Source organism: Lissotriton helveticus, chromosome 8 (genome assembly GCF_964261635.1).
Source record: "Lissotriton helveticus chromosome 8, aLisHel1.1, whole genome shotgun sequence".
NCBI lineage: Eukaryota > Metazoa > Chordata > Amphibia > Caudata > Salamandridae > Lissotriton > Lissotriton helveticus.
The window spans coordinates 268935905-268961307 of NC_136069.1; the positions used below are offsets into that span (position 1 = coordinate 268935905).

Consider the following 25403-nt stretch of genomic DNA (forward strand, 5'->3'; position numbering starts at 1 on the left):
TACTCATTGTACAGAGCACAAATTTGTATTATGGGACACCAGAATCTATGAACAATTGCACATTTTATTAAATATGTTTTCATCTTGGTGAAAATACTTTTCCTTTTGGAGATACCCTACCCAAATACCAGTACATAGTTTGGAGGTGTTATGTTCCCCTTCCCACTTTAGAAAGGGATGCACTCCATCCCTGGACTGGTGTAAATCAAGGGTAGGAAAGGGTCAAAGAGGAGTTTGAGAATACTCACAAACAGACATTTGAAGGTGTTCATAAATGTACAAGGCAAGCCCTGCCCTGATCTACCCATTCACCAACCCTTGCAAGGGTTGTGCCATACACAATATTACATTACTGTGAGGTAATATTATGTGCCAGTAAATAGATCCACACCTTCAAGATAGCCTTTAGTGAATGTAATGGAGGCATACATCCAGCAATCATAAAACTTGAAAATTCCTTGGTGCATCAGGCCCACTATGCTTGAAATTAGACAGAATAGTGCATTAGTTGGAACAGTGCTTGCACTGTTCCCAGGTTTAGGCGAGCAACAAACTTTTCATCATGGATTATATTTAGGTATGAATTTAATTTCTTTCCCACTTTTTGTAAGTTTACAAGAACATGTTTGCATGGTGGAAACTACCTGCAAAACGTTCTTAAATCTATAACAGACAATTCCCAGAAGTTTGAGGAAGTTCCATAAGGTATTGCAAGGTCTTTCCCTGCCTCTGTCCTTTACCTTATCTCCGTCAATCAATCAATCAATCAATCAATCAGGGAAGTTTCAAGCACGCTACTGACCTGTGAAGGTCTCAGCTCCGGTCAATGGAAGAGCCAGGTCTTGAGGGTCTTCCTGAAGATGTTCAGGGTGGGGGCGCTTCTGATGTCGATCAGCAGCTCGTTCCAGGTCTTGGCCACGATGTAGGAGAAGGTTCTTCCACACGTTCTTGCTCTGCGTATGTGCAGGGGTTCGGCGAGGGTGAGGTCGGCAGATAGGAGGTTCCTCATGGGTACGTGGAAGGAGATTCGGTCGTTGAGGTATTGGGGTCTGGTGTTGTGGAGGCATTTGTAGGCGTGGGTGAGTTACTCTTTTCTTGACGGGGAGCCAGTGGAGGTAACACAGGTGCTGAGTGATGTGTTCATGTCGAGAGATGCCGAGGTCGAGTCTGGCTGCTGTGTTCTGTACGGTCTGGAGTTTGCAGAGCAGAGACTTGTTGATGCCTCAGTAGAGTGTGTTTCCATAGTCCAGTTTCCTGGTTAAGAGTGCATGGGTGACGGTCTTCCTTGATTCGACGGGCATCGATTTGAAGGTCTTTTGGAAGGTGTTCAAGCAGGTGGAGGTGACGAGGTTGACCTATCAGGTCATGGAGAGGGAGGAGTTGAGTATGATGCTGAGGTTTCGGGCATGGTCTGTGGGATGGGGGCTGCCGAGGGCGTTGAGCCACCTGGAGTTGTCCCATGCAGAGGGTTAGGATCCGAGGACAAGGACCTCTGTCTTCTTCGAGTTGAGCTTGAGAAAGCTGCTGCTCATCCAGGATGTGACATCTTTTATTCCTTCCTGGAAGTTGAGTCTGGTGGTAATGGGGTCCTTGGTGAAGGAGAGGATGAGCTGGGTGTCATCGGCATAGGATACTATGCTGAGTCCGTGCTGTCTGACGATGGCGATGAGGGGGGCCATGTAGATGTTGAAGAGTGTGGGGCTGAGCGATGATCCTTGGGGTACTCCACAGTTGCATTCCATGAATTCAGAGAGGAAGGGTGGGAGTCTGATTCTTTGGGTTCTGCCAGCGTCGAAGGAGCGGAGCCAGTCAAGGGAGGTTCCCTGTATGACGGCTTTGTGGAGTCTGGCGGTGAGTGTGCAGTAGGGGATGGTGTTGAAGGCTGCAGAGAGGTCAAGTAGGATTAGGGCTGTGGTGTGTCCTTGGTTGAGGAGGGTGCGGATGTCAGCTGTGGCGGCGAGTAGAGCGGTCTCAGTGCTGTGGTTGCTGCAGAATCCGGATTGGGAGGGGTCGGGGATGGAGTTTTCTTCAATGAATTTTGTTAATTGGATGTTGACAGTCTTCTCGGGGAATTTTGTCATGAAGGGGAGGAGGGAGATAGGTTGGTAGTTCTTGAGGTGAGTGGGATCTGCTGAGGACTTCTTGAGTAGGGGTCTGACTTCTGCTCATTTCCAGTCATCGGGAATGATGCCGGGTTCGAGGGTGGTGTTGATGGTGCTTCGTAGATCTGGGGCGATGGCGGCAGCGGCTCTGTGGAAAATGTGCAGGGGCAGGGGTCCGTGGACACTCCTGAATGGATGCCTTCCTTGGTCGATGCGGGGTCTTCGGTGGTGACTGGGATCCAGGAGGAGATGGTCGGCTGGCTGACGTTGCTGGGGGATGGAGTGGTTTTAGGGTCAGGTGTCTGCTCATTGAAGTTGTCGTAGAGGCCCTTGATCTTCTGATGGAAGTAGCAGCCAAGCTTGTTGCAGATCTCCTTCCCTTCTTATCCGCATTTTCTCAAATAAAAAAGCCTTCAAGGTAGGTGGGTATTTTAACTTTGTTAAGTATATGTCTGCTTGGAAATCCTGTCTCTATGCCTCTCGGCTTACATTCAGAATGAGTGGTTTATTTTGGTACATCCCTTAGGTGCAGGTGCAGAAAAACATTTCTGTAAAGGTAGATGTTGGAAAGTATCTTTGATGCGCAAAACAATTTGATTTTGGTGATAAGCTCATGAACAGCAGATTATTATGTCATGCTGCCTGATATGGACACATCTGGGATTATGGTGTTAACTATTACTTAGAACTGCATTTACTATGTTGAATTGTTTTTTCAACACTGGAAATGGAAAACATCTGTGAAGTTAATTAGGTATTTCCTAAGGGGATTGGCAGAAATAGTGAATGTTGCTTGAAAAAATGTGTCACACAAGTTAACATAGCTTGATGTTTTACGATTTGTAGCGCATGCTAATAGACATTTGAAAAAACACTAAGGCAACGGTGTCATTGTAGGATTGGACAAAATAATCTTCATATTCTGACCTCCATGTGTCCACTTTGCATGTGCAGGCCTCATGTGCACATCATTCAAATGTGGTATTTTATTTGATGGGCAGTATCTCCCTTGTCATCCTAATTTATTTCCCCTACACGTTTTGTTTCCACATCTCTGTGCCACATGACATATATGTTTGCTCTTCCTTAATTCCCTTTGGTTTTTCATTCTGTATTCATCCATTACTAGTTTTTCTAACAGTTTTCTTCAAATCTCAATCTTTAGTTTCTATCTCCCCTCTACTCACTCCACAGAAATTGGAAAAACAAACCATTAAAAGTACTCATCAGTCCAGTACCCTTCCAACTTTGTCTTGCTTGATTGCCCCGTTTTTGAAAGCAATTTGCACTATATGCTCTTTAGTAATCTCTCCTCTGTGAGCATTTCAGGAATTGGCCATCAGATTATTTTGCTTACTTTTTATGTAAACATATTTGGTAAATATATTTGCCTCTTATTGTACCTTATTTTCTAACCTCTATAGGGCTCTCCAATGCTCTGTACTTAGTCATTTTCCCTTGGGCTTTTACTTTGCTATCAACTGTGTCTTTCTCTTGCATGCAATGCCTGAATGATACACTTCATAAATGTGCTGTATACTAGTCAAATCTGTACATCTTACTACTCTCTAAAATGTCTGCTTCTAAAACAAAACTCATCTCTTCTGAGCTCTTACTTCTCTCCACTTTCCATCCCTCTTCTGGAATATAGGTCCACCTCACGCCTATAACTCCATGGACAATATGTTAATGTTACTCCAACATCTTTTGCCTTTTCTTCTATCTTTTCTAAATATCATACCCATTGCTTTCAGCGTTTTATCCTTGGTTAAATCCCACTCTTTATCAACTTCTCCTGCACAAAAGATCTTATTCTTACTGTCATGTGCTGTCATTCAGAATACTGATTCTCTCTTTGTTACCTTTTCAAACCACTGTTCCTCTCACAGTCTGTATGTCCATCTTCTGTTCTCATTATCAGTTGCTGCCCGTATGTTTCTCTTTTCTATTCCCCCCAGTTTGATCTCCAGTGTCTTTGCTGTCATTTTCTTAATTGTAACAAGCCAATAGACCTGTTCAAGCACCAGAGGCAACATTTTTTAATCCTATTCTTCTCTCCTTGCTCCAATTATTTTTGTTTCGTCATTATTTTCCAGAGCTTCTTCAGAATTCCCTGGATGTATGACATTACAACGCATGGTTTTACCACGCATGCCTTTACATCGCAGTTTTTACAACGCATGCTGTTACAACGCATAGCGTTAAGGGGTGCTGGATAGTGAATAGTTTAATTTACTATTCCAACTCCAGTCCCCGTCGATAGTAGGGAAGGTGTTGGATAGTAAATTAAATCTATTCCCTATCCTAGAGTGCCCCCCAGCGCTATGCGTTGTAATAACAGGCGTTGTAATAGTTGCGTCGTAAAGGCACTGCGTGGTTAAAGTTGCATTGCAAAGGATGTTCCCCGAATTCCCTTAATCACACCTTTGCTCTGGAACCCATTTTCACCTCGTACACACTTTTTTTAAACAACAAAAACCCATCTAAAACTGTTTGTACTTGGTTATTCCTATTTTTGTAGTCTACTAAACTCAAATTATTGTATTTCATGATTACATGACTTTGTAAAGTACATTTTACAGACCACCGAACACAAATTCGAATGCATAAATGAATGAATCGAAATGCTTGCTACTTCTGCATCTAGTTCCTTTTTCATGGTTACTGTCAGATTCATTGAAGACATAGTACATTCCTGTCATACACTTTTCATGCTTGGTTATTTTATAGACAATACTTATTACAATCTTTCCAGTGTTTGATATGCTTTCCTTCATTATGATGTTAACATTTATCCAGCCAAAATGATTTACATACAGTAGTGCTCCACTCTGAAGATGCTTGTGCCCCTATCCTCATTTGGCCTAATTTTTCAGGCACAAATTGTGCACACGCAAATGTGCAACAGTGCAGAGTTCGAAAATGTGTGACTGCAATTTGCACCCAGTTATGGGAATGGAGAGTAGCATGCAGGTTGCATATCTTCCATCCCTGCTTGCTCAAACAGTGCATATTTAAAATTGGCAAATGTGATTTGCATCAAGATTTCCAAGCTGCAAATCACAGATGCAGCAACTTTAATTTGCATTCAAATTATCCTCCACTTTTGGGCACAAATGTGGGATTTGCAGCCCCCTAGTGATCAGGGATTTAGTGTTTCATCATCCCATATTTCCCCTGCTCGGAATCATAGGAGAGCATGTATGCTTCCTCTCTATGATAAAACCCATTGCACTGTACCCTGTAGTTTCTAAAATACATCTGCAATCTTGACTGAGAGTCTTAAAGGATGAACATAGTTATTGTTTCTCCATATATATTTTTTGTACTATAACGTTATTTGCATTATGATGTATGTTAAAGTATATAGACATCGTCTAGGACAAATACAGAATTAGATGTAATTAAAACATAATTTTTAACGTGCACTACTAAAGTAATCAAGTGGACAAGTCCATTACATTATTTATCTCTTCTGTGCTGCCTATTTGATATATGGCATACCTTCAAAATCCCTGTTTTAATGTAAAGATTTAGCCTATATCAGCATACTATGATACAGTGCATTGTTTTTATCTGAAAACTTTAGCACCAACACCATTCAACATGATGTGGAATATTGAACATGATAAATACAAACTTCATGTCGGTCTTAACATCATGGTAGCACACAAATCGGTATATCCATCAATAATAAGCATATTGCTGGTGGAGTACTAGATTTCAGTGTCAACCAACTATATTTATTTACCTTATCTGTGGTGCAGTTTTGACTTTCCTGAACTGTAAAGTAGAGCTCTTTTTCACAGCTGTCAAGAAGCCATATGAAGAAAATGGATGTTATCATCTTACAAGCACTAGAGAAAATTAAATAGTTTTAACAAAACAAATTGTCTATCAAAAAAACCTCTTTTGTATTTTTGAAAAGTGTGTCCTCTTACCTCGCACTTCATTTAGTGGCAGAGGTGGCACTTTTTATTGCAAATAAGCAGTTCCAGAGCCTGAGTCAATATAACAGCTACAGATGACAAGCCCTGAAATGAGATGTAATCTTAAAATACATTGCAGGAGTTGGTTTTCAATTGCCTATTTGTCCCTGCTGATGATGCCTATACTTTTGAAATTAAGATTGCTGTTGATTTATGTTAAATGTATGAAATATAGCAACACTAGGTGAGGTAAAGATTTTCATAATCACTGTAATTTAAAAACAGCTGGGACACCTTCTCCAAGTTTACTACAAAATTATAAAGGCTTTTGTGCATAACACACGTGTTGCTTTTGAGTGTGTATGTGCATACTTTTAAATACAATTCAATGAAGCTACTTTATTATTAATGTGTAATACAATCGTCTCTTTTTCTCAATTACGCATCATAAATATTTTCTTTGGCTTGTACCTTATAAACACCTAAAAAAATGTAAAGATAGCAGTCTTCATATACCATTGATAGTAAATTTTTCATGGTGGTTCTTGTAGAATTATTTTAGAAATAATATGTACCAACCTAATATGCATTTAAATCTTATTTGTTTAATGTTGCTCTCTGATTAACAGTTTTCAGCAATTTGTTAAGGTATGCATTTGTAGTAAGTGAACGTACATTTCACATTTATGTTGAACTTAATGTGTTCTCGTGAAGGTTGAGTTTAAATGTTACATATTTATACTCTATGTCTATATATGCATATAAAAGCATATGTGTATAACTATATACACACATATGTATATACACACACATATATGCATATATATGTGTGTGTTTACACATAGACGTGCGTGTGTTATTGGTAACCATTCTCTGAATGATAAACATAATATACAATCTGTGTTACCACATGTACCTAAGTAGATCCCACTCTGTATGTTTCTTCTTTACAGTTATACTTCTTTCATTATAGGAAGCCCCATATGTCATGTTCAAGAAAAACCATGAGACCTTTGAAGGAAATGACAAGTTTGAAGGCTACTGTGTAGATCTTGCATCAGAAATAGCAAAACACATTGGATTTAAGTACAAAATTGCCATTGTTCCTGATGGAAAATATGGAGCGAGGGATTCTGAAACCAAAATATGGAATGGAATGGTGGGAGAGCTAGTTTATGGAGTAAGTAGGATTAAACTTCACCCAAGATTATATTTTCAGAAGTATGCTATATGACTTAGGAAAAATGCAATGCATTATCCAATACGTTTTCAGTATATTTCTATTTTGCTTATGAGAACTCTAGTTTTGCCACCGGCCGCACTCAATACTTTGATATTAAAGATGAACGCCAAGCTTTATATTTTTTAAGTACAAAACCCCTGCCTTTGGGACCTTATTGGAAATGTTCCATTCATTTATTGTATACAAAAGGTGTGGTTGAATTTCAAGTATTTATTTCTCACCCATACAAAGTCAGCCAAAATAAGAAAAAACAACCAGCTCACATTGAGCGTCAGTATAACTTGTATGCTGAAATAATCTTAAAAATAGAAAATACATGTTTGCTTTCCTTTACAATGACATAGTTGATTGGATGGCTAGAATTAAATCAGACTTCATAGAGAAAACATTACAGGTCTTAAATCCCCAAATTATGATACTTAATATTCTACAATCTGTGATGTGCATAGTCTCTTTCATTCCTAGATAAACAGGAGTACTTTGCTTTTGCAATTCGATTTATGGCCAATCAATCTTCATCTTCTAGTATTTGAATAATTAAGTCTACTATATTTTGTTCAGAATGGTTAGTTTTGGGAAAAGTGTCATGCAACAAGAATTACGACCCTACTTGAAGATCAGAGCTTACAATTGCTTTTTAACTTAATAACATAACTGGCTTGAGCAGTTCTATAACCATGTCCTTATCCAGTACCATTCCAATCAATATTTAATTGTATTTCTTTCTATTTACCTTTAAATAACAATTATCACTATGGTTCCATATTCTAAAGCAGATTATCTTCTCCTTATTTCTACAGAAAGCAGAGATTGCAGTGGCCCCTTTGACCATTACACTTGTGCGAGAAGAAGTTATTGATTTTTCTAAGCCTTTTATGAGTTTGGGGATCTCCATAATGATCAAAAAGCCCCAGAAGTCAAAGCCAGGGGTGTTTTCCTTTTTGGACCCTTTGGCATATGAGATATGGATGTGTATAGTTTTTGCCTACATTGGAGTCAGTGTAGTCTTGTTCCTGGTCAGCAGGTTCAGCCCCTATGAATGGCACACAGAGGAGCCTGAAGATGGGAAAGAGGGGCCTAGTGACCAGCCACCAAACGAATTTGGAATCTTCAACAGCCTCTGGTTTTCTCTGGGTGCCTTTATGCAACAAGGATGTGATATCTCACCAAGGTTGGTAAATTCACAATTGAGCTGATGAAATATATGGTAAATGCTGAATAGCACATGACATGACAAACTTTTGCATTTATTTATAAGGGTAAAATATTGTCATTGTTATTCTGTTTGTTTTTAATTCATTCATAAATTATTAAATAATAGCCTACTCAAATTTGTAACCCAATTAGAAGTTGGAGAACCTCTAAGAACTGTTAGCAGTATATTTTATTGTTATCAGTCTCATTTGTTCGACTTTAGTTATTGGGATAAGGAGTAGAAAATGTTAAGGTAGCAACAAAAACATGATTTTAAAACAAACATGTAGCTTCAGGAAATTCTAGGTGGCATATTAGCAAAGCATTAACATTTCCACTAATAAATATACAAAATGACTGTTGCAGTCAGTTAGACTCCATTCACCGTGAACATGTCATAGGTGTTATAAAAAGCAATGCTCCTCATATATATATTTTTTTTTTACACACTGACGATAATAAGTGTGTTCAAAAATAATTTTTTTAAAGTACTTATTGACAATGTACTTTTGTATTTTAGACCTCGATGCAGTAAGTAATCATTCCAGTGCATTTAAGCTTGAATTTGTACAATGCACTTTATGCAAAGGCGCTTTGTTTACAGAGGCAAGTTCTACAAATTATTTGGTGCCCCATAGCTGCTCAAAATTAAGTCTCTTCCAGTGCCACATGCCAAAAATGTTTTAAGCAAGTGGCATGCACATGTTCATTTTGGATTAGGCTATATGCTGTGGTGTTTATTAGTTTTACAAAGTGTTATTATGGGATATGGTAATAGTTACCGGATGGTGTCTGAGACTAATTTCCATCATGCACTGTTCTACAGGGAGTAATGCAAGTTTGCTGTCAAAGGTAGAACTCAATTTTTTATTGAGGTTTCCAATGAGCATGTTGAATTTCAGGCGGTATTCATTTAATTAATACTCATTAGGAAAAGGATAGGCAGAGTCCTGGAGGCTCGCCCTTGCCCAACCTTATCATTTTGTTCCATTTAGTGAAAATATACCTATGCAGAAAACTACAACTAACAATTCTGATACTGTCAAACAAAATTGACCAATATTTTATCAACTTCTAAAATAGTCAGTTATCCAATTTGTTTCAGTATAGTTAGCCAATCTAATCCCTTCTGCAGGGCTGTAGCTTTGGGTAGCAGTGGCGTAACATTAACCCCGGAGGGTTACGCCACCCGGGGGTGGGGGCGCGTTTGGGGCGTTACATCCCCCTAATAAATGTATTTTAAAACAAAAATGCACACATCCTCTTTCCCTTTCTGTCTTGAATTACTCAAAAATGTTGGTTATTTCACAAAATATTTCGCTTTTTCTCACTCAGTACACCGACAAATCCGAATTTATCTCAGTTTTCAATGTGCCTTTGGACCCTCTAATGCACCATGCTAGTCCTATAATGTATTTTAACATTACATGCCAGCGTGATTGTTGGAAAATCTAAAGCTGCCACCCTCCTTCTTCCCCCAGTCTTACAGACCAAGCTATGCCCCTGCTCTTCTGTGTCATTATTAGGTGCTCTCGGATCTATTTTCAATATTAATGAAAACATGCATTGGTGTATATTTCTTGACATCTGAAGACAGTTGCTGCTTAACACCTTCGCTGCGGCGGCTATTCCGCCGCAGCGCTAAGGGGGCGGGGGGACCATGCGGCGCGCCCATGCTGGTGACGGAACCGCTCCGTCACCAGCCTCGGTTGAGCTGTGCTCATGACGGAGCGGTTCCGTCATGGCCCCGCCCGCTCAATGGAACACGCCGCGCAGGCGCGAAATCAGCGCCGCGCAGGCGCAAAATCAGCGCCGCGCAGGCGCGTCGGGCGGGCCATGACGGAACCGCTCCGTCATCAGCACAGCGCCACCGCGGCTAATGACGGAGCGGTTCCGTCATCAGCACGGAAAAGGTTAATAATGTATTTCATCTATGTTTGATTGTGGTTAGGATTCTGAGGCTAATGTACCAATAATAGCCAACAAATTACAAAATCTCTATTTGTACAATAATAAAATATATTTTCTTGTTCATGTTTAGATCCCTCTCAGGTCGCATTGTTGGGGGTGTGTGGTGGTTCTTCACACTAATCATTATTTCATCATATACTGCTAACCTCGCTGCTTTCCTTACTGTTGAGAGGATGGTCTCCCCTATAGAAAGTGCAGAAGACCTTGCCAAACAATCAGACATTGCATATGGAACACTTGACTCAGGATCAACAAAGGAATTTTTCAAAGTAAGTTATGAAGCATACAATAAAATGTTCTTAATGGTGAATTTCATTTAAGTTCTTCTGAAAATGCTCTGCAGCAATGTGTTTTTCTGATATATAATAAAAGATGGATACGCATAAAATGTAGCGTGTCAGTATTATGAAAAATTACTTTGATTTCAAAATGAGTAGGACTATTTGTGAATGAAAACCAGATTAAAAATAATTCAGCATTGGTATGAATAGGTAAAATAATACAAATGATTTCCACATTTCGCATTTATTTTTAAAATAAAACTTAAGGCCCTCATTTAGCATTTGGTAGAGCATGAGAGCCATCATAAATTGGCTGTGCACTTGACCCTCCCACCCCCAAACTCGCAGGTCCTCTGCCAATTTAGATGTGGAGGTACTGGCAAATTTCTCTCAGCTGATCCTCATTGGCTCTGCCAGCAGAAGCCATTGACGTATTGGCCTGTACGTCATAGGTCATTTTGACAGCTACCATGTCCCATTTAAGGTGGAGGGGCCATCACAAGACTTCCCTGACCAGTACCGCAAACCAAAGCATGGGGACACCAGGCAGGGATTTTGCTACACAGCCCCCACATACAAGAGGAATGGCCCCTGTATGTCAGCATAATTGTTTCTTTTTTTTCAGGGGCAAGTTTGCTTTCTGGGAGTTTATTCTTGAAAAACAAAAAAATAGGGAGAGTGGGGGGCAAAATTCATGAAGCCGAATGGACAAACTCTTTAGCCTTCAGGGCAACTGCTGCAGCACTGGAATCTTTAAAGGCTTAAAAACCCCCACCAGGCACCCTGAAATGTCTTAATTCGGTTGAAGGTCTTTAGCCACAGGAGTAGAGGCCGTAGTCTCCGATGCGCCGACTGCCACCCTTTCAGTGGGTGCATAATTATACCCAGCATCTTGATTTTTAAAAAATATTAGAATTGTGATTTATCTGAAATAAAAAAGTGTCCTTTCTAGAGGCAAAATGTCAATGTTTTATGTCTGAAAAGTACAGGCATGCTTGTAGGTTGCCTAAGGTGCGCATGTGTATATTTTAAATGAATAGCATATTCATGCTATATAATGTCGCTACAAAATACACAGTAAAGATGCAATTCTAAACATTGCTCAGCCCCTAAAGTGACTACTACATCTGATACTACACTATTTGGTAAATTCGAACCATCGATTGCTATTTTGCACATGGGCTGCCTGGTGTATTATCCAAAATAATGATCCTTTTAAAGCATTGTGCTTGTGATCTTAAATTCAATTAATATAATCTAAGGTCAAATAAGAGGAAATCTTGTCTGACAGAGAAGATCGTTCTTAGACCTGTCACCCCTAGAAGTTCTTCCCCTAATCTTTTTGCCTAATTACCTCCTTTGGTGCTGAAATTGATTTTTTTGGGCCTTAGAGCTAACTAACCAGTGCTTAAGGGACTGTGATCACTCCCCTAGAACATGGTTTAATTGGCTCGCCAATTTGGCTTGGAAATATAACCCCCTTGCCAAGCCTAAATCTCCCCTTTCATTGCATTTAAGTCATCCCTAAGGTAGGATCAAGGTAGCCCATAGGTCAGGGTGCATTTTAATTAAGAGGTTGAGTATGTACCTTTTAAGTTACTTTTAAGTTTTCCATGTCCTGGTAGTGAAAAACTCATACATTTGTTTTTCACTATTGAGGCCTACCTGTCCCATAGGATAACATTGAGTAGCTCTATTTACTAACTTTGTATTTTAGAATCATTTTTATGCGGTGTGTATTTACTCCGATTTTCGTTGTTTATATGTATATTTTCTGGAATGTTCAAAGACCTATCAGTGTCTTTTCAGCATTTTCCACTTCCACTTACTCTGGATATTCAATCAAACGTGAGCCTGGAACCTGCTCCCGATCTGAGAGTCAATAAGAGTTCAGCAGAGTAGCGTGTATATTACAAGTACACCCTGGTCTGTGCTGAAGTACACCTTTTACTTATGTTTGTATTCAAATAGAAACTGCATATAAAAAAGAGGCATATTATGCCTAACTTGATAGTTGTTGTTGAACACCATTGGTGGACCCACAGAAGGAGACCTCTACAATCAGGGGCATTATTGTTTTGCCCTAACTTATTCTATTATTGTAGTGTGCATATCGCAGATGGTATGTCCATTATCTGTCAAGGCTGTTTTTGTATGCTGCTGGGGATGCTCGACCTCCCAAGCAATCATACCCTCTGTGGTGCATAAGTGTAGACTCTCTGCCAGGCCGCTCACCATTTTATGCTAAGTCATCTTGTGAATGTTTCTTATGATTGGCCGTCTGTAGAAAGATGCTTGTTGCTATGCAACTGCACTAGTCTTACTTAATTTTGGTACTTCACTCTTTACTGTGCCCATCGCCTTAGTTATCTTTTTATTTGTATTATATGTAAGGCCAAAATACTGCAGACTTGATGCCATTGTAATGATATCCTCAGCGCCACAGGGCTGAATTTGTAATCTTTTTAATTCGCTCAGCGGTTATTGATTTTGGCACATCAGGCAAGAGAGCTGTGTGTAATAATCATGATTACTTGCTCCTAAGGGAATGAGAAACCCAAAGATAATTAGAACAACATGGCACTGCTGATCCATCCTCGAGCCTCCAAACAATAGGCGCCATTGACTGCAGGCCGGTCTCTGGGGTTGCTGGCAGCTTTGCGTCTGTTAGTGAGTTATGATACCGGCTGCAGCATTTAATGCAGGAGCTAAAAATGACGAGGCCGAGAGACACAAATTCAGTGTGGTTGTGTGGATTATTGAAAGGCTCAGGTTGTAGTGTTTCATTTCCTTTTGTTTACAGGGTTCTTTTATTGCAGTGCTTTCTTTCACTTGTTGAGAAACAGCTAACCTGCTCCTTGTCCTCTCCCGTCCTATGTAGGTAATTTGTCGTACTCAAAGTATGGGCCTTCTGTTGGTACTTAGTCTTTTCTATGGAGCTCTTCTGTTTGCTTGTTTAATTTCAGGCCTCCTTACAAGTGGAAAACTAATGCAATGACAGTTATTTAGTTCCAGATTTGCAGTGTGCACCCTCCATACGAAAGTGTGCACAAAATCGTAGGTATATCTGGGCATACAGGAATGGCGGAAAATAATGCAGGGGGCTACAGAAGAAGTGGGAGTCAATGTTTTATTTTTTTACTGAGCTATGCTGCTCATGTTAGCTACTGCATATGCATTTGATGCTCAGAACTTTATCTATATTTGTGATGAACTAGGGAATCAACCCCGCATCATAGGCTGCTGCAGTCAAATGACTACGCCTGGATCCTTCCAAAGTGGACGTCTCTCTATTAGGTTATTCTCTTCCTCCCCTTTGGTGCTCCACCCCATCAACATCTCCTTCTCTCTTCCTCCCCTTTGGTGCTCCACCTCATCAACATCTCCTTCTCTTTAATGCAACTTGTGGATCATTAGCAACTAATATCACTTGTGCATCAATCAATCAGATTGTACTTCTACAGAGCAGTGCTGCTTCAAAAGAAGCGCACGGCTCAAAATAGCAAGATAAACTAGCCTGCTGGTGAGTGAAACGGGATGATCTAAGCCTCATCAAAAAGAAGAGTTATTAGCGTCTGTATAAAAATGGACTCAGAGGAAGCCATCCGAAGACTGAAAGGCAGTGCATTCCAGAGTTTGGCAGTCAGAAATGCAAAATACCTGCCTCCTTTTCTAGCCCTGGACATTTTAGTGACCTGCAACAGTCTGAGGCTGTTTGATCTTAAAGGTCTAGACTGTTGATAAAAGCGCAGCCTTTTTCGTAAATAAAGAGGACCAAGTCCTGATACTGCTCTAAAAGCCAAGGTGAGTACTTTAAATTTAACACGCTTGGCAGTCAGCAACCAATGTAGGCATATCAAGTGAGGAGAGGCAGACTGACGATTTGGAATTCTTAAAATCAGACTTGCTGCTGCATTTTTAACCATTTGGAGTCTGTGAGTTAAATAAGCAGGAAGACCCAAATAAAGACTGTTTGTATAATCCAGTCTAGATGTTGCCAATGAATGAACAATCGTTTTCCAAGTACTCTCCGGAACCAGATGTATCATCTTTTTTCATAATTTAAGCTTTGCAAAACAGACAGCAGACACCTGTTGGATTTTAACCATTTGGAGTCTGTGGGTTAAATAAGCAGGAAGACCCAAATAAAGACTGTTTGTATAATCCAGTCTAGATTTTGCCAATGAATGAACAATCGTTTTCCAAGTACTCTCCGTAACCAGATGTATAATCTTTTTTCATAATTTAAGCTTTGCAAAACAGACAGCAGACACCTGTTGGATTTGTGAAGAGAAGGGCAAATTCGAATCTAATAAGATTTCTAAATCTTTGGCAGTGAAGGGAGAGGTGGAAGAGGAATTGAGTTCCTCAGGGATTGAGTGCCTCAGGCCACCATCAAGAGGTATCCTTCTGTCAACAATGTGACCTTGAAACCTGTGATAACTGTGCTGCCTAATCGGATGACACTAGACCTTGCAATCAACATCGCCAAGGCAGACTACTGTAATTGCATTGTTAGTGACCTCCAACTAAAACCTCTAGCCATATCCTGGGAGGGCAGAATTTTGTTGGTTGTCTCATCCATGCCTGAAACATGTAAAGCACATCGGTGAAGCTGCTTCACTAAGTTAACTATCTCTGATGTGTACTTACTACATTTTTTGGTCCTGTCTGCAAACAAGTTTGCATATCTGGTGATCCATACCACACAACTAGAAACCTACCTTTGGTGTCCTAAAATAAGCTATTCCATTGGCTGGTGCAAACAAATAATTTGGGTGGATATTCCTTCACTTTCATAGCTCGTTGGTACCAAACTCTCTTTGTTTGGCCTGTGCCTTGAGCGTCACATCAGCACATTTCAGAAACTTTAAAAAAATGCACTTCCAAAGAATGTTATATTCTTCTCAACACTGACCTGATAAGTCCTGCTGTCCCCGATTCCCACGTTGCAGTTAAGCAAGCGCAGTGATGTAGCCAGTAAAAGGAAAAAACAACCAATTTTTAGCATTATTTAGGTGTGAACTTCCTGTCCAAATACGTATTCACCCTTTTTTCATGCGTTTATTTTCTATACATTGGTGATGTAGATTTTCATACAAGTTCAATTAATTTAAAACACTTTGAGCAAGTGTAGCTACAAGTTTAATGAAATATACGTAATGTATTAATTGGAATTTTTTTTGTAACCGTTCTGTACAAAGATTAAAAACCTGCCTGCTCTCAGATTCTTTTCTCACATATTTACTAGGAACATAGGTAGAACCTTCAGTTAAATTTGCTGGCAATAATGGCATTAACTAAAAGTAATTTCCTGCGTATTTAGATATCATCAGGTAAAGATGACCCCTGCTCAAATACCAGGAGGTCGGTTCCCATATTTTTCCGCTCTCCCAACATTTTGACATGTTCTAAACGAACGGTAGATCCCAAATTCACCTACCACCCCATGTACTTGACCAGCCACTAAATGGATGTCTCTTCTCTGATAACTCTTTACAACCCTGTGGATCCAGTACAATGTGATAATGATACACCTTGCGCTCTTTGACAAGGAACAAATACCATACTTCATGCGTTTCGCCAGAGATTGCAATCCTGGCTTGGAATTGGTTGCGGCAGAAAGGGTCACTTCAAGAATTATTTGATAGGTCACCTCGTACGCCATTCTTGTAATAAATGAAAGCCTCTACTTAAGAAACACTCTTCAAGTGAAGCAGGATCCTAAGACCTTCCATGCAGGTGTATCAGTTGTTAGTACCCAGCTACACTTCTGAACGGAGAACCCAGCTACACCTCTGAACTTCTATAGAAATTGGCCAATCATCACTTAAGCTGTATTGTGTGTGATGTGCGCCCCTTCACTTGCAGCTGTCTGTGAGAATGGCCATTTCCAGGCATTGTTAGTCTGCTTTTCACGCTTCCTGTGCAAGGGAAGATTATTGAACGAACACAGTACTTTTACCAAAGTTGAAAACAAAAAGGCGGGAGATGACTCAGTGGACTATTGGATCAGGTGTTAATTTTTGTAGATATCATGAAGGTCGTGGATTCTGATTTCCGTAAGTGGATCCAATGATTGCCATTGATGGATTTATGTGAAAATAAAAAAAAAGTTTCCTCCACCCCATTGTTTTTAAATTGTTAGCATTTTGTTCCAATTATTCCATTTAATTTGAGAGGAAAACCCAAACCACATTTCACGTACCACCCCCCAACACACACACATTCATGTGTTATTCACATCTGGTCCAATTCATGTTGGGAAAAATCATGCTCATGTTTTTTTTTTCTACATTACTGATTTCCTTGTTGTGGGCTGGAGTTTATTACTTAATGTGCCTTTGAAATGGCGAAGGGCAACCAATGTGTCCCCAGTGTGCAGTAGAAAGCACCAGGCACTTTATTATTTTTATTATGAATTTAGTTATGGAAAAGCTCCCTCCTCAGGGCCACAAAAACAAACACCAAGGTTCTCATTTACAAAGCCCCTAGCTGCACTTTTGCTCTGATGAGCGTCACTTTTTTGATTCTCGTGTTGCGCAATGTGTTGCAGCGTATTTACAAGGCCACGCAAAGATTCCTTGTGGCACTTCCCTGCACCAAAACCTCATAAATTAAGCCCCATCTAGGGAGATGTGTCACGTTGTAAAGCCCTGCGTCACATTATACCTATATCAGGTAAAATGTATTCAGGGTGGGTGTTCCCACGCAGAAAAGCCTCATAAAAGTGACTTAGTGAAATCTACAAGATTTCACTGAGTTACTTCTAGGACGCCACTGCATCAAAACCTTACGCCTGCTTTAAGCAGGTGTATGTAGTGACGCAATGTACTGGGAATAGTCCTCAAAATGCATTGCTAAAGTTGCATCGTGCTTGCGACACAACTCCAGCAATGCGTGACTTTTGCATCAACAGATGCGTCAGAATTTCTGATGCCTCTGTCAATCCTTGCGCCATGGTGCGCCGTATTGTAAATACTTTTTCAAGAAAGGGAGGTTGGGTCCTAAACTCTTCCCAGACTAGGCTTCTTTTTAAGTTACAAAACAGCAAAGTGTCTAGGTGTGCTTTCAAATAGAAAGTACTTGTACAGCAACCACCACACCTATCGAAGTGGTTTCGAGTTTTTATTCCTCTATCATGAATTCTTCATTTTATGACATTAACATTCAACGTTTAAATCATGTCAACATCGAGAAAAACAAACAATTCAAAACAATGCATTAAGCATCAGTGACAGTGACATAATTGATATAAGGACAAGCTGCAAATGCAAAACCAAAAGTATGCAGGACAGTAACATACAACAAATTACACGACATACAATAGTAATGAGGTGACCAGTCCTTCAGTTAGACAGAGAAGTGTGGCGGTATAGACAATTTTCACTTTCAAAGGCTATAACCTGCCGACAGCAGCTAGTCATATGGAACAATAGTACCAGGCACAATGCCTTGTGTGCACACTGTATGATTCTGGTGCATCAATGGTGGCACAAGGGTTTCTCAGAGTGGCGCAGGGAAATTGACGCATCTCTACAGATGCATCACTTTCTTGTAAATCTGCCCCCAAGTGTTTTGTAAATAGCACCAGGATCCCGAAACGGCATTTAGTACCATTACTGTTTTATTTATTTAACATGTGGGAGACTGTATGAAAAGCCATTTCTAATATCCTTATTACTGTGGACTTGTGACTTCTTTATTCACCTGTATCAATGAAATGACATACCTGCTGAACTGTGAAAATTTATTACAGTTGAGTTGGGACATAGCAAGGCCTCCTGTCAGAGCGAGTAGGCAAGGTGGAAGGCAGGTCTCAGAGCATAAATACAGCTTCAGTTTAAACATTCAAAACGAGAACTGGCTTTTCGTTTTTCTCATCTTTTTTTGTTGTTTTTGTTTTTAAAATAGTGATCAACAGAAAAGACATATTAGTGGCAACATGTTTAATTTTTGCACACTACAGGTCATTACAGGAAAGATATATCTTTTCTTGTTTCTATACATTTTGAACTACAGCATTTTTACGTTAAACTGTTTGTAGTATCTTTTTACTGTTTTTTGGAGTGTTTACTTGCGCACTACATATTCCGTTTTTATCCTTTGTCAGCAGTCATGCTATCTCTTTCACATGAACAAGATACCAAGAATTTAAGCTGTTTGTGAAAAGGATGATAGTATCACCATGTTTTAGAAGGTCTAAAATAGTGTGGTAAGTTAAAAGGACATTGCAAGTCACCTCAGAGTTTGATGATCATATAAGGTAACGCAGCCTTCACCACGCTCCATTATATGGTCACAGAACTCCGCTGTGAATTGCAATATACTTATAATGTATGGCTGGGGGAACTTTTTCCCATCTATTATATTAAATGTCTGATTTAGGGGAGTTAGGGTTTTTCAAACAGGGAAATGTTTATTGAAAAGAGTAAGTAAAATACTAAACTGCTTGTTTGTAGTAAACAGGAGACAATACATGTGAAATTGCACAAAATAACCCTTTGCTTTGTAAAAAAACGCAATCCGTCTATAAACAGAAGATGTTGAACGTGTTATCTGAAAACTGTGGATGTTCAGGTTTTGCAGTTCATGAACATCATTTTAATTAAACAATAGACAATGTTAAAACTTTGCAGAGTAATTTGGGACTGTCATGATGATAAGATCCATATTTCATTGGTCTTTGTGAAATAAGTATTACACCACTGCAACATGTAAAAAAGGTACCTATATTGCATATAACATAATGTGTTTTTGTAAAGAGCATTTTCACCCATAGGTATCTTGGCGCTGAATAACAGATGTTCATTGTTACCCAACTCAATAGTACTCATTTCATCAAACTCAGATGGATAAAGGGCTGAGTGGACCCACTGGGATTTGAATCTATGACCATGAGGTCGAACTCAGTCAACTGCAGTGGACGCACTAGTCTACTGAGCCACCAGACCCGGCTCTATGACAAGACACATTGTCATGGGTCCCATGTAGGGTCTGTTTTCTGTTTTGCCAGTGAATATTCACTAAGTGATTAGACACACATAGAGTCAGCTATAGCAACCCTCTAGGTATTGTTATGCCCAAGCTTCTATTGAAAAGTTAATTTTTATTTAGTTTTTCCTTCGTTTTGGTAAGTCAAGTTTTGCACTAGTTCTTATGTGGAGCAATGGGCAGGTGGGTTAAACATTTTAACTCTTAAAAGAAAACTAAAGAGTTTGAGCATGGACGCCTATTCACCAGTATGCTAGGGGTAGTGGAAGTGACATCATATGCCTTCAACCCCAAATGACACAACAGGAAGTGACTTCATATGAACTTTGACCCTGGTGTCATCACACGAGGTAATGTCACATGATCTTTGACCATGGTGGCATTACTGGAGCTACCTCCACTTAAGTTAAAAATAACTACCCTATGTCTATGTCAACCATAGGCACTTCATTTATTAATGAGCAGTTAACCCCATCTCACCTACGTGCATGTAGCGTAGTACCTTTCATATGTTGCCGCAAACCTATTTGCAATGATTTTTCTCTCATCTGCATGAACTGATTACTCTTGAACTTATATGCCCAGCCCAGTACTGTAACATCTTTTTATCTGGACTCCACTAACCTCGAACACTCTGCCACCTCTCATAACTCTACACATAACACACACACATGTTCCTACCATTGTTACAGCTACTTTTCTTTACACACACAATCAGTCACACTTTCTTCACACAACACAGGTAACACACCAAAGCACATTCCTAACACAAGCATCTCCCTACACAAAATCCTAAAATACAAAGTCAATGATGTACATGCCTTCAACAGACTACTAGGCAAACTGGTCTAGACACAGCAGGGTAAACATTAAAAACAAACATGTTTGTTACACTCTCAGAACAACCAAACATATCTTTCTAATACAAAAAGAGGCACATAAAAATATAGATCTCGTATGGACACATTCTTAACACATACATACTACCTACACTGCCGATATGAGACATTACTTTCTTACCGACCCACTAACTGATAGAAAAGTTAAAGACCCATTCTACACACACACACACATACAACACACTCTTTCTCAATCAGTCTTCAAGCTTCCTCATCCCATCTGTGAATAGTTCATTCATTCCAAGTTATTTTTTTCTTTTCATTCTGTCAATTGTATTTTCCATATTTCTAATAGGAGAAACAGGATTTTTAGCAGTATGGCAAAAATAAATCCCAGTCTGTATCCAGCACACACACCCTTGTACAGCCATATATGAAAAACTTATAGGCTTGAATAACTGGTCCACAAAGGTGGGCCAGATCCAAAGTGCACAACTTTAAAGGCCCGTTGGCTTATAATATAACCAGTCTTTTAGTCCTGTTCTTTCTTGATCAACAAATTCCTCTTAAAGACTGTTGTTTTACATTGTTCCAAAGTTCTAGGCTTGGCAGAAATACACACTTAGGGGCAAATACTACGCTAACATATTACCTACAAATATAACCAAACATTAATTACCTACACTCACTGTCAGACACGTATTAAACACACACACACTCACACAATCAGACATACAAATAGGAAGTATTTGCTTACATCAGGGCCATAGCCAGGACTAGAGAATTTGTGGGGCATGGTCCTGAGCAATGCTATTAGTATGAAAGAAAAGTCTAGTGGTCTAGTTATCGCCACAAAATCTAAGAAACATTGTGCAATATAGTCAAATTTTCAAGCATGGGAAACATTTGTTTTGATGAGTGCATTCTTCCTTGATTGTGTGACCGATGGTGTACTTAAAAGCATATTGGACCAATATCATTGGAAAGCTGAATAGAATGTAATCACAATTTCATAAAGGGGTTTTGGGTAAGAACTTGTGAAAATGAGTGGCCCAGTTTACAGATGAAACATTACATTGGTCAAAACTGGCTGACATTTGAAAATGACTCTACAGAAAACTTGGTGAGGGAGGAAGAAAGCAGTCGTCTTTTTAAACTGATTTATTAGCAGCTGCTATTGCACTTTGTGTATTTATAAGTACGAATAATCCCTTCCATTTGTCAAACCTGCCAGTTTTTAATGTGACGCACCCAGGCTCTAACTTTAATTTCGACAGTAGATTGGATTGTATTAACTGAGTTTCAGGTTACTCAAATTCAGAGCAGCAGTGACCGACTTGGACAGGACTGCTCCTAAAAAACTTATACTTGGAAAAACACAAACGTGGAAAATAAAAATAAAACTATTTGCAATTATTTGAAACAACCATTAAAACTGAGGGCGAAATGTTAAAAACTCTGGCAGAAGAAATGCCTGTTATTTGAAAGGTATCCTCTCCTGCCTTTCTGGAGGATTCTAGAAATCTTCCATTTTCGTTTTTTAATTCTTTGCAATGTATTAATTTATTTTTACCTCTGGAACATTGCTGGCTCCTAAACAGAAGTAAGTTCACCTACTTGGAGAGGAGGCCTCAGCGCCTCACTGCACTCACATGTCTGCACAACATTTAAGTCTTCCTTGGCTGTCAATCAAAACTCCCTTCAAAGTTTCTACAAGCCATTTGAAGGCATTGCTATGCTTGAAGGAGCGCTTAGGCAGGTTGCCTTTAATTTCTCTTTGCGTTGCTCTGCCACATCCTTAGTGACAGGCCCTTGTATCAAAAACATCCCCACCCATTGCCATTTCCCTGTACATCGGCAATATATAGGAGGTTGCTGAAGGGCCATAGTCGGCCCAATGGGTGGAAACAATATTTAAATAATGTAATAAACAATATGTCATTATTGCATCATTTAATGTAACGTTTGCTTTTGTATTTTGTTCACTTGTAATGTTCTCATGTATCAGTTCTGTTCCTATTGTGAAGCGCTCTGACACCTTCGGGTAAAGTCCGCGCTATATAAAAACGCACAAATAAAAATAGAAAACATAGGACGGACTTCTCAAAAGTGACAAATACATACTGTTTTCAGTTTGTTTTGCAATCTCCGAGCTAGAGGTAGCAAAGATAGCACCAGGGGTCACAAGTGCGACCCCTGGCTATCCCAAAATAACGTGCTTGATGGGGGAGAACAATAACTCCTCCATGCCAGGGGACCTTCACCCGCCAAATTTAGAGCGGTCTGCTGTCCCTGCGTACATCTCTCTACATTTGCAGGACCCATGGCCATGGGGGTTTCTGTCGAAGTAGGAAAATGTAGCAAAAGTTGTGGACAGATGGTACCAGCAACCACGACACCCCTTACTGCTAAGTTTTTTATCATGGTGACAGACAGGGAAAAAAAGGAAAACATCATTTACCCCGCAGTCTTTACTACGGCCAGCCTTTACAGCGAGGTTGGTACCCTGCATGCAACGTTACAACACGTTACTTTAGCACGCAAGTTGTTAAAATGACTTGTTGTAAGGGGCATGTTGTTGGACTGGTGTTGGATTTTTAAAGCAGAAAAACAGTTCCCTTGACCCAATTACTTCAAGCCCAATAGTCAATCGTTCATTAAAATATTGAATCTCTCTTTCAATGTGTAATTGATTATGTTTTATTTTTATTAAAAAGAGAGGTTTTTACCTCTACTGGACACTCGGACTAGCAAGGATAACCTGCTATAAGGAAGACAGCTGCAGACGGAGACAAGTAAGCTAACTGCTCAGCAAGTTTAAACGGACCCGGGAAAACCTACTATCAATCTAGCTCGTGGGAAGATAGCTTAAGGTACCGGAGGAACCATTTTTCTGATTGTAGAAGCCTGGGGAGTTGAATGGCCACACCTACCCAAAATATTCACTACAGTTGTGGGATATGAACAAAACCCGCTAAATGAAGACACAGCTGTTTTTAAATAAGTAAACTATGAAGTGTTGAAGAAAAGAATTGGAGCACAAAGAATCACCCGATAGAAACGCGGATAGAGGGATTAAGAAAAGACTATGGATAAACATGAATAGAGACAGAAAAAATATGGTCTTGATAAAGATGGTGCTATAATTTGGAAACCATCGAAACGTGTTGACGCTGTTGGTAACATTATTCAAGGACTGACGCAATTGGATTGAATATCGATTGGATCAACATATCAACTGTGGTGTTTTCACGTCCAATTGAATGTGTAGTGGTATTTGAGAAGGGTTGTGTCATACATGTGTTTGTCTCTATTATGCTGGTCATAATAGTATGACATTTTTTAATGTGTTTTTTTATTGAAATGTATTGCATGCATTCTATATAAGAAAATTGTTTTTTATGCATTTTGAGTGCAAAATTTGATGTGATTTTCACTTTTACATACTGGTTCGATAACGAAGAAAAACCTCTCTTTTTTAATAAAAATAAAACATAATCAATTATACATTGAGTGAGAGATTCAATATTTTAATGATGATTGACTATTGGGCTTGAAATAATTGGGTCAAGGGAACTGTTTTTCTGTTTTTGGTAGGGAGTACCTCATTTCCCTTGACAACATTAAGGGGTCCCTCTCTTTTATTTACACTGTTAAATTTTTAAAGTACAACACCTTCACCACTGTTGTGTAGACTGGAGTTGGAATGGCAATTTATACTATTCCAAAGTTCAGTGCCCCATTAAAGCAATTCATTGTAACAACTTGCGTGCTAAAGAAATGGGTGGTAGTGTTGCACATGGGGTTCCGACTGTTCGTAAAGGAGTGCAGAGTATATGCTTGAGGGGCTCTGTCATACAACTGAAAAAAAGGCTGTGCACGGACCACCTTAGATAGGGTGGATGGTGTGAAGTTCTTCCTCTGACAGCCCATAATCCATCAGGTCATCCGAGCAACTATTCTCTTGATGAAGCCAATAGGGCCTCCGTCGTTGGAATGCCTATTGTCCCCCCACTGTAAGTGAGGCAGGCAGATTGAGGGTTTGATTGATAGGGTACTCTATCACCCAAACTCTGCATCAAGTCCTATGCTCTCCACTACAGGAAAAAAGTGTAAATGGCATGAGATCGTACTTGAAACAAGACTTTTATATCCATTCAGTTGTTGTTGAGAAATTAGTGTTTTTCAGGCAGCCTTCAAAAAGCTGATTAATACAGCTATCCAGATCATTAATTCACAGAATCTCCTTGGATTTCTGAACCAGTTGGTGACTCTCACTGCCATGTACAAAAAATAAAGGTAGACCATTGAATGAGGGATCTTTTGATTCCATCACCTATCGCAACTGTGCTCTTTGGTTGGCAGACTATCGTCGGTGGCTGCCACCATTACCAAACGCATTGCAGTGAGCACTCTGTTACAAACAATGACGTAAACTAAAAGACTGAAAGAGATTCCAACCTCGAGGCCCATTTTGCTTCTAAGTAAATTCAAAAAGTGAAATTCACTAGGTATATTTAACTGAAGTAACTATAACTTGCACACCCCACCAAGCACATTAGTGTGATAATTGATGTTTTTTTCAGAAGTTGCATTCATGTTATAAAATTAAAAAGTGAAATGCACTAGTTATATTTATTTGTAGTAACTACAACTAGCGCACCTCACCAAGCACAGTAGTCTTATCATTGATGTTTTTTTCAGAAGGTCCATTTATGTTATAAATAATGTCATAGAACGGATCACTGACATAATATCGACGACACAAATATCGAGATACACAAATATCGAGTAAAAAATATCGATTGACAAAATATCGACTCCCTATCTTCAAACAGGTAAGTACCAAA

The 25403-nt window shown here is 39.5% G+C and overlaps 1 protein-coding gene across 5 annotated transcripts in view; it reads left to right on the forward strand.

The window, feature by feature from the left end:
* GRIA4 (glutamate ionotropic receptor AMPA type subunit 4) overlaps positions 1–25403 on the forward strand; it is a 933658-nt gene that overhangs the window by 855600 nt on the left and 52655 nt on the right. For all 5 annotated transcript variants that reach the window (XR_013599810.1, XM_078657023.1, XM_078657022.1 and 2 more), the window contains exons 10-12: positions 7005–7211; positions 8075–8445; positions 10510–10708. Coding sequence is in view for 4 of the 5 variants with exons in the window: in XM_078657023.1 (XP_078513149.1) it covers positions 7005–7211; positions 8075–8445; positions 10510–10708 (777 nt within the window). In the remaining variant the exon portion in view is untranslated. The remainder of the gene's footprint in view (positions 1–7004; positions 7212–8074; positions 8446–10509; positions 10709–25403) is intronic.